The sequence below is a fragment of the Quercus lobata genome, chromosome 6, assembly GCF_001633185.2.
Source record: "Quercus lobata isolate SW786 chromosome 6, ValleyOak3.0 Primary Assembly, whole genome shotgun sequence".
NCBI lineage: Eukaryota > Viridiplantae > Streptophyta > Magnoliopsida > Fagales > Fagaceae > Quercus > Quercus lobata.
The window spans coordinates 25,668,028-25,682,021 of NC_044909.1; the positions used below are offsets into that span (position 1 = coordinate 25,668,028).

The 13,994-nt window shown below is 34.5% G+C and overlaps 1 protein-coding gene across 1 annotated transcript; it reads left to right on the forward strand.

Moving 5' to 3' along the window:
* The first annotated feature begins 11,760 nt into the window (after positions 1 to 11,760).
* On the forward strand, positions 11,761 to 12,422 carry LOC115994344. The gene is made up of 2 exons (XM_031118441.1): positions 11,761 to 12,192; positions 12,297 to 12,422. Exons 1-2 carry the CDS (start codon positions 11,778 to 11,780, stop codon positions 12,320 to 12,322), a joined length of 441 nt encoding a protein of 146 aa, XP_030974301.1. The 5' UTR covers positions 11,761 to 11,777; the 3' UTR covers positions 12,323 to 12,422.
* The last annotated feature ends 1,572 nt before the right edge of the window (positions 12,423 to 13,994 follow it).

Sequence of the window (13,994 nt, forward strand, 5' to 3'; positions counted from 1 at the left end):
CAACACAGTTTCGTGACTATCTCGCTCGTAAAAATGCCATGTGTGATGCACATGATTAGAAACTGAAGAGTCATGCCAACTTGTCATTTCGCGAGTACTTCGCAAGAAAGACCATCTCGTGAGGTACCCGTAAAACTCTTTACTTGAAGGATTTTAAGTGTGACTCTTATATCATTTACCCATACTATATATACCCTCATTATTCACAAAAGGTAAAGGAGGCTATTTTTAGAGAAACCCTAGAGAGGTCTCTACAACACACCCACCTTTTAAAGAGAAAGCTACTCATCCTTTAGTGAGAAATCATTGTAGTCTTTTCTCCTTTCCCTCTCCTATTATTATACCTTGAGAGAAGATTTGTACTCAAATACAACTCACACTAATTCAGAGTGTAGAGAGTGTTTTGGAACTTGGGAAACATTTGGGATTTGCCAAAAGAAGTTGGTGAGGTTTGGCAGATGCAATCGGACGGTATTGCAGGATTTAGATAATTAGTGAAGACAAGACTCTGAGAAGTCTGTTGGTAATTGGAGTTTAGAGGGCTCAAGTACATTGGGTAGATTAGGTTTTGAGAGTCTTTTTGATATTCGTGTACTCTAACTTATTTACTAGTGAATCGATTTCGACTTGGAAGGTTGCACAAAGGTTTTTCACCGAGTTTTTCGATTTCCTTTTCGATAATACATCGTTGTATTATTTTGCGTTTGCATCTCTCTTCCATTACTCTTTAAACTTTATTATTGTTGTTACTTGCCTGTGGTTATGGCTTAGAGTGTAATTCCAACTATTGCATATCATTTACTCTTGTTCCGCATTTAGATAAGTTAGAGTAAAAGTAATCTTCCGCATTTAGATAAGTTAGAGTAAAAGTAATTTAGTTGTAATTTTAAAATTGGGGATTGAACAAGCTTTAGTGTTTTCACACTAATTGAGCTTTCCATTGGTATCATAGCGGCTACACTTGTTTTGATTTAAATACCTAAGTATGATCCTTGACCTCTTGTGTTTATTGCCATGGATAGTGCTTTGTATGTTTTTATGGATGTTTTAGATATTGTTGATTGCAATATGTCATATGTTTGTGAAAATGTCTCTATGAGTGTTTATCCTCATGCTTGTGATGACATGTTACATGATTCTTTGGGTATTGTAACGTCAAACTCTTGTAGAAAAAGATTTAAGAAATTTTATGAGAATTTGAGCAAGTTCATTTATTCATTTGTAAAAATGATGATTTGATTGATAAGCTCAATGAATCCAACAAATTGGTTGAAAAGTATAAGAATCTTGCTGAACATTCTCTTGAAAAACTTAACGAGTTTAAATGTTTGAATGTGGATTTGGATACTAAACTTATTTTGTCTAACAAACTTGTTGATGATCTTAAATGTGAAAATGAATCTCTTAAGATGCATGCCAAGTGTTTGATTGTTGAACTTAGTGCTAAAAAAGAAAAAAATATTTATTGCAATCATGTTGTGTTGTCTGATTTTGTACCTATTGTAAGTTCTACCTCTTAGGACAAATCGGTATACATTCTTCCACACAAAAGAAACCAAAAAGTGGAGAGAAAGACTCTTAAGCCAAAGCCTTCGTTTAGGTCTCATTCTAGGGATTTGAATGGGTCTAAGTTTGTTTCTACTTGCCACCATTGCGGTGTGATCGATCATATTAGACCTCAATATTCCATGTTAAAGAGAGAACAAAACCATGTTGCTAGATGCTTTCCTAAAAAGCCTAATGGACCTAAACACATTATTTATCACCATTGTGGTGTTTTTGGTCATCTAAAACCTCATTGTTTTAAATTTCAAGCTCTTAAAATAATCAAAAGAAAATAAAAACTTGAGCTTCTTGGAAGTTGTGCTAAGAAAGCAAAACCAAATTTGAGTGAAAATGGTAAGTTGTTGAAGAAAATTGTTAATACTTTTTAACTCCTTGACTATGTGCATCTTCGATTCTCATTCTTCTAACTTTTGCTCACTTCTCATGAGCCACTCATTCCAAATAATCGTTCTATTTGGAAGAGAAAGGGTTCCTACGGTTGAGTTTTTGCTTTTTATCCTTGATCTAATTCTTTCGATCTTTGTAGAACTCTTCATGCATTAGATGCTTCATTATCATGCATCTCTTTATATGCATTGTTTTTTGTTTTTGTTTGTTGATCTTACTTTATTGCTTTGTTTTTGAGTGAGTAAATATTCAAAAACCCATAAAAAGTATAAAATCTTAAAAGTTTGATTGTTTGTATTGTGGCATTTCACATGTTGAGTTTGACCTAGTACCTTCGTATTAATGGCGTAGTGCATTTACGAGCTTAGCTTGTTATGTATGCACATTTTTAAGTGTAAGGGAAATCCAGAAATATATGTTTGATTGTTGGAAATAGATTTTCAATCTTGTCATGAATGATTAGTTAATAGTCTTGTTTGATTTTGATACATGCATAGACTTGATCTTATATATCTTATCACATTTTTTTATGTCAAAAAGCTTTTCAAATATCAATCTCTAAAAATAGAAAAACCTTTACTTCGAAAACTAGTTTGACTAGGAAAATGTGGAGTAAAATGTATAATGCCAAAGCCAAAAGCTTATTCATCAAGGAAATATTAAAAATTTTATGACATTGTTACTCAAAAATTGAGTTGTATTGATTAAAAAGTATGAAAAATGGAAGCCAAATGAAAAGTTTTCTATCAATTTAAACATTTTGGTGAAGGGTCATATAAGTTCATTTTTACTAATGAGATAGGTCACTTGACTTCGTGCTATTTTTGTATGACTTGATTGAATTGATCATTAAAATTTCATACTAAACTATGGACTAGTTCATACTTGATTCACACATACAACGCACAAGTCTAATGTTCAATGAATACCTATTTCATTTGTGTAATTGTATGTGTTCAAATATGATTTGTGTATACTCCATTGCTTGATGATCAAACCCAAAATGATTTTTGAGTATTTTATTTATTTTTGAAAGTATTTTTGTTTGTTACTTGTGTTTTGAAAGTTTTTTCCAAAAAGCCAAATCTTTTTTGTTGAAAAACTTCTTTGCAAGCATTTTCACGAGTGTTAAGGACATATTTTATTTAATTGATTAATCTTTTGACAAAATGCACTTTACTTGTAATGGGTTAGATCTAGAATGAGTTTAATACTTCAAGAAACAAGAGTTCAAGTTAATTATTAAAGTCATGAAGATTAGATCAAGAAACAAGTGAAAAAAAACTGTTCATTAAAACTCGACAGATACCTTGATATTTTAAAGGCCGTTATACATGGAGAATACATGCAGAAAGTGACCTAATGCCTTATTATTTCTGCAAGAAGTTAATGCGTCTTTTGCGCCTTAAGGTTTTTGTAACCAAGTACTTCTTGATCTTCATTGTTGATGAAGTGAAGAACTTTGTAGCCAACAATGTTTTCAAGTTGCTGGAGTTAGTTACGTACTAGGATACGTGCAAAAGAGTGATATTTATATATTGAAGAGTTCAGAGGTTCTGAAGCGGTATAAGGTTTTTGCTGTAAGATCATCTACGGGAATTGTAGAGTCTAAGGACAAAGGTTTTGTACTAGATCTGAAATTTCTCTGTACTAGATCTGAAACTTCTCTTTACTATAGTGAATTGCTTTTCGGGAAGGTTTCCTCCCAGTTTTTTACTGTGAAACTAGTTTGTTTCATTAGTTTTCCTAGATTATCATATTTTGTCTTATTTACTATTCCACTGGGCATGATATTGACATAATATTGATTTTGGTTTGTTTTAATAAGGTTTATTCATAATAAATCTAATTAACAATTTGAGTTTAAAATTTGTTAATTTTATCAACCGGAGTCTAAATTTCCCAACAATGAGTAATTCGTGAGTAAGGTTTCTTGCAACCAAGTCGCGAAAATGAGGAAATGAATTTCTAATTCTTCCAAAATTTTACACAGAGTCTCGCGACTCCCTTGTGGGTCCTTCGGGAGAAATGGCTTCCCGCGAAACTTGCCCTATGCATTTGAGGAATCTTGCAAGTAACTCGCAAGTCCCTTATGAGTACCTATCTCTCGAAATGAGCAAATTTTTAGTTTTTAAAGGGACACACAGTGACAGTTTTTCAAATGTTCTATTTTTGCCTCCCTCGTGCCTCTCTTAACCCAAAACACATTTTTTACTCAAATTTCAACCAAAACTCCTAGGATTTCATCTCAAAGACTTTTCTAAGGTATGTTTTAACACTCTTTGACTTTTAAATCCTTAGATTATGTCTTAGATTCTTAAAAAATTCTAGGGTTGGGGTTATTTTGAATGAGGTTGGGAAAACTTAATTTTTTGTCAAATCTTTTCTTTTTTCTTGCTTGGCTTATGTCTCATTATGTTTGTTGATGTTTTTGTTGGCCCCTTGTAGTATTTTGACATGTATTTAGGCAAGATTTTCATATGTTTATGCATTGTTTATCATACATATATAGTGTGTGTGCACACTAGGTGTTTGATAAAATGCATCTATGGTATTTTTTCATCCTTTTGGACTTCAATGAGTACCAATCTTTGGGGTTTTTCATGTTTCCTCATTAAAAACATGTTTGGTTTATTGGTTGTGTATTTTACATACCTTGCCCCACATGTGCATTTTTCATGCCTTGTTTATGCATTGCACATAGTCACCTCATGCACATACTTTTGCTACCCTTGCTATGCCTTGGTTTATATCTTGTTCCATCATCCTTAGCATGCCATGTTTACCTTATGCTTTGTAGCATTGTGTTTTTTTTAAGGTGTTTTGTCTTTTGTTTGAGCTTCATTTTCTCATTCATTTTGTACCCTTCATGCGTTTTATCCTTGTTCATATATTCTTTTCTTTCTTTTATTCCTCTTTATCCATTTGTCTATTCATGACAAAAAAAATGGAGAGAGTATACATGAGTGTTTTGTCATATCTATATGACTCTTATGCATATTCTCAAATGGAGAAATTCTATTTCCTGTGCACATTCTTAAGGAGAGAAAGTCTTAAGGTAGATGCATATACCAAGGGAGAGGAGTTTTCTTACAAGAAAACCTTGTTTTGCTTTGTTTTTCTTTATGTTTGTTTTCTTGTTTTGCTTTATGGTGCTTTGAGCTTCTATTAGCATCTATGCTTTGTTGTTCTCATCATATCGTGTTTGTGTATTGGACATGCATACATCCTTGTGCTATTGTGCTTTATTGGTTGCATGTTCGGATGATCATTGGCTTTGCTATGTGATTATTGTAGTCATCTCTATATGACTGTCATGTGTTTGATCAAGTTGCTCATAAGTTTCGCATCATACTTACTTGATTGCATTTTACTTGTTACATTATACTTGTCTTTTTATTACTTGCTTTACATTGTAGGTCTGATGTGTTTTGTGCAAATATTTTAGGTTACAAGTATTTATGTTCCAAGTTCATCACAGGTTTTAGATTAATATGTGAATGAGTTTTGCTATCGTTCCCAAACTCATGTTTAAGTATAGAGTTTGTTATATGGTGTTTTGTCACAGAATAGCCAAAGGGTAAGATTGTAAAGTTGTAATTTACAACTATATTTTATGTTAGCTTCATTTCATGACAAAAAGTGCTGTAATTGCATTAAATTATTTCCTTGTATTTTGTGGGATTTTATTGTATTAGGTTTAATATTAAATTGGTGAAGAATCAAGCTTGCAATAAAGATCAGTGTAGTTTTGCGACTATCTCGCAAGAAGCTCGCGAGTAAAGGTTTCCATGGAAAGGCCATGTGGAAGCACATGATTAGAAATTGAAGAGTCATGCTAGCCTGTCATTTTGCGAGTACTTCGCGAGAAAGGCTATCTTGCGAGGTACTCGCGAAACTCTTTGCTTGGAGGATTTTAAGTATGACTCTTATACTCTTTACCCATACTATATATACCTTCATTGCCCACAAAAGGTAAAGGAGGCTATTTAGAGAAAACTCTAGAGAAGTTTCTACGACATACCCACCTTTCAAAGAGAAAGCTACACATCCTTTAGTGAAAAATTATTGTAGTCTCTTCTCCTTCCCCTCTCTCATTGTTATACCTTGAGAGGAAATTTGTGCCCAAACACAACTCACACCTATTCAGAATGTAGACAGTGTTTTGGAGTTTCGGAAGCATTTGAGATTTGTCTAAAGAAGTTGGTGAAGTTTGGCGGATGCAATCGAGCAGTATTGCGGGATCCGAATAACTAGTGAAGACAAGACTTCAACAAGCATGTTGGTAGCTGGAGCTTGAAGGGCTCAAGTACATTGGGCAGATTAGGCTTGGAGGGTCTTTTTGATATTCGTGTACTCCAACTTTTTCACTAGTGGATCAATTTTGACTTGGCCGGTCGTGGAAAGGATTTTTGTCGAGTTCTTTGATTTCCTCTTCGATAACATATCGTCGTGTTATCTTGTATTTGCATCTCTTTTCTCTTACTCTTTAAACTTTATTATTGTTGTGGCTTGCTTGTGGTTATTGCTTAGAGAGTAGTTTCGGCTATTGCATGTCATTTACTTTTGTTCCGCACTTAGATAAGTTAAAGTAAAAGCAATCTAGTCGTAATTTTAAAGTTGGGGGTCTAAACAAGCTTTAGTGTTTTCACACTAATTGAGTTTTCAGATTTAAATCTACTTAAATTTTCCAAAGGCATTTGAATATCCGGTCTTGTACAATTCATTGCATGCATAGGGCTTCCAATTATCTAGAATGTTTATCTTTCATAATGGATTCACCTTAATTTTTTTTCTTCATCAAGGTTTGGGTACTTAGAGATTTCCATACCTCGCAATTACGACCACCCTGAAATGGTGATGCATGCTCGCTCTTCATGAATGGAGTGGGGGAAAGGACACGAGTGTGCCTCACCTTAAAGATGTGCACGGTGGATGTGAATTATAGCAGTGGGCCGTTTTAATTACAGTTCAAGAGTTGTCACCAATCTTTAGGTTTTTCTAGGTGTAATTTGTCACCTAACTCTAATTTTATTTTATTACCAATTTTATGTTAAGAAAAAGTCAGTTTTTCTTAATTTAAATGGATGATAAAAAAAATCTTGATTCTTAGATTCGAAAGTCTGGTTACATGTGAGGAAGGTGTTAGGCACCCCACAACACTTGTCGCAAGACAATTCTTTGTTTTAATAAACTCTCAAGTTTTGGTCATTGGTAGATCAAATTAAGCTATTGGTTGTAGCTTTCGAGGCTTTAAAGACTTTGGGTTTAGAGGTTTGATTTTGAAAAGGTGTATGGCATTCATCAATGTTTTGCTATCACATTGGAATTCTTACTAGATTTCTGTGATGAAAATCTGGTAGCATTTTGTATCAAGTGCGTTGTGGCATTCACACCGTGATTCTCACCAAGATTTCGTGTTGAAAATATAGAAGAAAGTTGCCCTATTTTCACGGAGAGAATTTGGCAAAGTTTCGCATTAGGTGCACCACAGCGCACTGATAGGGTTTCGCGTATGTGTGAACGATGTGCACCAACATGTTTAGTCCAAGGCACACCAAAACACATCAAAGTACTAAACATGTGGTGCATGTCTTACACACAGCGAAACCACTTGTCACTAGTTAACATAGATGGGAGCAATCACATTCGTGGTATATCATGCACCCAATAAAACATAGATATGCATTTATAGCATGAGCCTTGAATACATACCCATAATCCATGGTTAAGAAGCATTAATGATTAGGAAGGGTTGCCACCTATCATGCACCCAATGAAACATAGATATGAATCTATAGCTTGAGCCTTGAATACATACCCATAATCCAAGGTTAAGAAGCATTCATGATTAGGAAGGGTTGCCACCTAATCATGAATGACCATCATCCTAAGTGCACGATACACCTTTACTTTACAAAAGTATGCACAACACTTATATCACACAAAAGCAAAAATGTAGACATATCCAAACCCAGAAGGTGTGGCCCAAAGCAAGATACAAGAAAGAGCCACAATCTAGGAATACAACTAAACATGATTCTAAAGAAATGGCTAAGGAAAGAGTGGACCTCTCGGAGGGACTAAACCCCTAAAATCTACTGATTTATGTCTTTTCGCTTGCCTCTTGGAAGTAGGAGTATGCTCCATCCTCCATATGCAACACAAACAAACAAAACACTAAACAAACAAACAAAGAGATATAGGCAAAACAAACAAACAAACAAAGAAATAGAAGCATGCAAACAAAAAAAGAGACATATAAACTCATATGTAACAAATGTAGGTTTGGATTGTGTCCATAGATCCATTGGATTGAATTATGGACGAAACATGTGCCAACAAGCAAAACTCCTAAAAGTAGGTCTTAGGGTTTCGTGTATGTGGACAGGTGCAAACCCGCACGAAAACCTATTCTAGAGCAAGACTTGTGACACACACAAACAACCAACCAACCAACATGCATAATAAAGACAAACAAGCAAGGGTGCAACCAACATATTGAAATCATACACGAATTCAATGAAGCAAACAATGCTATAAGCACATACAAGGCATCAGCAAAGATGCGAAAACATAGAAAAGCATAGCATGTTATCGTCACATACAAGGATAAAGGCTAAACATGTTATGAAGCACATACAAGACCAAGATGTAAAACCCTAACATGTACAGCTAAGCAAAAGAGATGGACAAGCACATAAGCATCATCATCATATGATCTTAAACAAAATGTTGCACCCATGCAAGCAACATGGGAAAATGGACAGACCACACATAGACAAGCAAATCACAAAAGGTGTAACAAACATGCTAAGAAAGACACAAAGGATCCAACCAAATATATGCTAGAAAGGGAGACTAATAGCATAGAAAGCATGTTCGAAGATACAAATAAGTTAGATCTAAGACTAAGCATGCAAGCATGGATCTAAAGAGGAACATCAATACAAGCATAAAGCATCCAAACATGGCATCACATAAAATGATCTAGAAATTAAACATATAAAAAGCATGTAAAAGAGCCCAGCAAGCATAAACATGTATTTAAGACACTAATCCAAACCCTTTATTGAATATGGGTGTTTAGATGTAAACCTTGACTAGAAGATCAAGATCTAAACCCTAACCAAGACACCAAAGCACAAAATCAAAGCATAAACAAATATCAGAGCAAAAGGCACACAAATATAGCATCAAAACATGCCAATATGGCATAAGAATTATAGACAAGGAAATTTAGACATATCCTAGCTAAGAAGGCTAGGCTAACATTATCAAAGCAATAAAAACATACTAGAGAATTTAAAACAAAGCATTAAAAAGCTTAAATTAATGGGTGTAGATAGTATCTAAAAAGCTACATCTACACCCTTCAACATCGAAGCCAAGGAAAAATGACAAAGGAGGAGAAAATTATGTAGCAAGAACACTACCTCTTGATGTACGGAGAAAAGAGAGAATCAAAGTTTTTTTTTTTTTTTTTTTTGGAGATAATTCTAGTGAAAAGAAAGAGAAAACTGCCCAAAGACACCAAATTCGTTCCTATTAAAATCTGGGAGCAGAGAGATCATTTAATTTTTTTTTTTTTTGGGGGGGGGGGGGGGGGGGGAGGAATAGGTTGGGCACACACTTAGGGTGAATCAGTTTTAGTTCAAGTGGAGCCAGGTTGGTTAGGTCCATCAGGTTCAAGGTTGGTCTCGACAACCCTAGGTTAGTGACCAAAAAAAAATGGTAAAGTTTTAGGACAAAAATTAAAACATTTTCAATAGCTTAGAGATAAAAATAAAAAATAAAAAATAAAAAAGAACTTTTCAATAGTTTCAAGATGAAAAATAAGAGAAAATTTTGATAAAATTTAGGGATCAAAATAGTATTTTACCTAATAATAATAATTTATGGAGTTTGTGACACTTCGTTTTGGGTAATGATGTTTGAAGGATGGGCAATCTAGCCCATCCTGACATTATCCTTTACCACGTTGGCAAGGACACTGGGCTTTAAATATCTAAAATTTAAAGAATCTCACCCATTTACAATCTCTTTAATATCATCAACTATCTTAGAAAACCTTTGGGCTTTGATCTCTCTAGTCATTTTACTAATCCTTTTCATATTCCACCATGACTTTAATTCGATGAGTTTGAAGCAAGTTTGAGTTTTTCCAAATCTACATTGAAAAAATCTGGATAAAGTTCACAACCCTTAGGTGGTGTTTGGATTCGTGAGTTTTTATCACTCATCACTGAGTTTTCTTAATTCATCACTCAAAATAGGTGGGCCCTATGCATACAACATCTGTTTGGCTTTGTTTCCATTCTCAATTTCCATCACTCGTTTCTCACTTTTTTGAGAGTTGAGTTACCGAAAAAAAAAAAAAAAAAAAAAAAAAAAAAAAAAAAAGGAAGAAGAAAAAGAAGCTTGTTTTCAAGTTACAAGAATTGAGTTAGGATGGCAATATTGTAATATCTCTCACACAATGGGCCCCACGGCTAGTGACTAGTCTCATCACTGCTCTGCCTTTGCTCCCCTCAATGGTCATATTCATTTCTCATCCCAGCCAACTCTTTTCAACTTATCTCAAACTTCACTTTCCTCTTTTCTCTTCTCCCAAACCCACAGCAACAAGTCCCTCCCACTCTCGTCTTGTGTACAATTTTTGTATGTTGTTTAAAGGTATGATCAAAGCATCTAAATACTTGGATAATGGTTGTCATAATTTGCATGTGACTTTTTCCTTTCCTAATTTATTTATAGAAAATCTTAATTTGTAATGATTATTATTGTTGGGCTGGCTCAGTTGTATTATACTAATATTATCATTAATTAGTGGTCCTTGTGGTTTTGTATTCTCAATATTTGCTCCTCTTAGCTTACTGGGATTTGGGTTAAACATTGTAAGATTTGCACAGAGTCACACGTGGAGACTATTATAGTTGTCACCTAAATTGACATTACATACATGAAAATGTTATTATTTAAAAGTGTTACTTACATGCTCAGAGATTGGTGTAAGATGCCAGGGGATTTGAGAACATGGGATGAGGATTTTGTTAATGAATTATGTGATATTGTGTTTGGGGAAATCCTGCTTGGTAATTTTGCGCAAGGTGTTCCCCCTGACCTGGCGTGGGATGTGTTCGCCGAGTTCTTCGGTTTCCTCTTCAATAACACATTGCCGTGTTATCTTGTGTTTGCATCTCTCTTCCCCTACTCTTGTGCCTTAGTTTTATTGTTTGTTGTTCATGTTTATGCACTAGAGTAGTATCGGTTGATTGCGCTTCATTTACTTTTGTTTCCGCACTTAGATAAGTTAGAGTAAAAGCAACCAAGCCGTAATTTTTAATTGGGGGTCTAAACAAGTTCTTGTGTTTTAACACATTTTCAAGCTTTCATTTATTATTTTCATATTTGAACATGGCATCATTTAGCTCATTTGTTACTATTCTTATCAAAACAAACTGACTGGATCCAACTATGTTGACTGGAAAAGAAATTTGGACATTGTTCTTACAACTGAAGAGCACAAATATGTGCTTACTCGACCATGTCCTAGCTTTCCTTCATTAGATGCTCCTCTTGAGGAAAAACAGCGATATGATCGTTGGCAGAAATCTAATGAATTGGCCAAGTGCTACATCCTAGCATCTATCTCAAATGTTTTACAGCATCAAATGCAGGATGTAGAACTAGCTTCGGACATTATGCTAAGTCTGAAGAAGATTTTTGGTGAGCAAGGCTGTTCTACAAGACAAGAAACCATGAGGAAAATTTATAATACCAAAATGGCTGAAGGTAGTTCAGTGAGGGAGCATTATCTTGCGATGATCTTAAATCTGAATACATTAGAAGTTTTAGGTGCCGATATTGATGGAAAATCCCAAGTGCATATGATACTCCAGTCACTACCGGAATCATTCAAGGAATTTGGACTCAATTATAATATGAATAAAAAGATTTATTCATTGTCTAAATTAATGAATGGGTTGGGAGCGGTGGAACGCATTCTTGGTACATCTAGTGTTGATGCTAATATGGCTAAAGCTTCTTCTTCTCAATCTAAGTCAAAAGGCAATGGTAAAAAGAAGAAGAAGAAGGACTTCACCAAGCAAGATGGTAAGCAAATTGCCTTAGGGGTTGCCGACAAAGGAAAGAAGATCAGAGGAAAGTGTTTACATTTTGGTGAGAAAGGACATTGGAAGAAGAATTGTCCAAAATTCAGGGCTGCCAATAATAAGGGTATGAAAAGTTCATTCCTCCTTGAAATATGTTTAGTACAAAATCCCATGGATTCCTGGTGTATGGATTCAGGTTGTATTAATCATAACTGCAATTCTTTGCAGGGGTTCCAGGAGACCAGAAAGCTTAATAAAGGGGAATTGTTTCTTATTTTGGCTGATGGGAGCAGGATTCCAATTGTAGTTGTTGGAGTGTTTAATTTATGTTTTGAGTCTAGGGTTTTAATATTGGAAGACTGTCTATATGTACCTAATGTTCATAGGAATTTAATTTCTGCAACTTATTTAGTTAAATATGGATATTGTGTTATCCTTAAAGACAATGTCGTAATAAAAAATGGTACAGTGTTTATCTGTTCTGGCAATATTGTGGATGATCTTTATATTTTAACTCCTAATAAGCATGAATTATATAATTCTGAATTAGATATTGACTCTTATGTAAAATCATTAATGAGAAAGTTTCCTTCTACTAGTGATTCATATCTTTGGCATTAATGTTTGGGTCATATTAATTCAAATAGGATTCAAAAACTTATACAAGATGGTCTCTTAGAGCCATTGGACTTTGATAAATTTCCAGTTTGTGAATCTTGTTTAGAAGGCAAAATGACCAAATAACCTTTTAATGCAAACGGTAGAAGAGCTCAAGATTTGCTAAAACTAGTACATTCAAAAGTATGTGGTCCTATGTCAATCCAAGCAAGAGATGGCTATGAGTATTTCATTACTTTTACTAATGATTACTCTAAATTTGGTTATGTGTACCTAATGAAACGGAAGTCCGAAACCTTTGAAAAGTTCAAAGAGTTTAGGGCTGAAGTTGAGAATCAATTGGGTAAACGCATAAAAGCCATTTGATCTTATCGTGGTGGCGAATACCTTCTTGGGGTTTTTAAAGATTACTTAACTGAAAATGGGATTGTATCCCAATTGATTGCACCTGGAACTCTACAACAAAATGGTGTAGCAGAAAGAAGGATTAGGACTCTTTTAGATATGGTTAGGTCCATGTTGAGTTATTCGACTCTACCAAATTCTTTTTGGGGATATGCCCTAAATACTGCAATGCATCTTTTGAATTTAGTACCTTTGAAATCTGTTCCTAAAACACCCATAGAGTTGTGGAATAGGCGTAAGCCTAGTATGAGACATCTCCATATTTGGGGTTGTCCAACACGTGTTAAAAGGAAAGTCTGACAAGTTACAGTCTAAAACAGAAGTAATTTTCTTTGTTAGGTATCCAAAAGGAACTGTTGGAGGTTTATTCTATAGTCATAAAGATAATAAAGTGTTTGTTAGTACAAATGCAAAATTCTTGGAAAATGACTATTTGAATGATTATACTCCCAGAAGTAGAGTTGTGTTAGCTAAAATGAATGAACTTGTAAATGAACAACCAATGGATGAAACTAGGGATGATATGGTTGTATTTGATACACCACAAGATACTACTCATGAGATGTCCAGTACACAGGTGCCTTGTCGTAGTGGGAGGATTGTTAGGCCACCTATAAGATTTATAGGTCTAGGAGAAACTTATGAAACTATCTCAGAATAGGCCAAAACTGATCCTTACACTTATGAAGAAGCAATGAATGATATAGATGCACATCATTAGGTCAAAGTTATGAAATCTGAATTAGATTCTATGTATTCTAATCAAGTTTGGGATCTTGTAAAGGTGCCTAACAGCATTAAACCTGTTGATTGCAAATGGGTTTACAAAAGGAAGAAAGGGATAGGTGGAAAGATTGAAACCTTTAAAGCAAGGCTAGTGACGAAAGGGTATACACAAAAGGA

What these genes read in the sequence shown, in the direction of transcription:
- LOC115994344 (XM_031118441.1), top strand. Translation starts at nt 11,778, where the DNA reads ATGATCTTAAATCTGAATACATTAGAAGTTTTAGGTGCCGATATTGAT. An exon ending in CAGGGCTGCCAATAATAAGG is followed by an intron (nt 12,193 to 12,296) that starts GTATGAAAAGTT and finishes AATTCTTTGCAG; the next exon opens with GGGTTCCAGGAGACCAGAAA.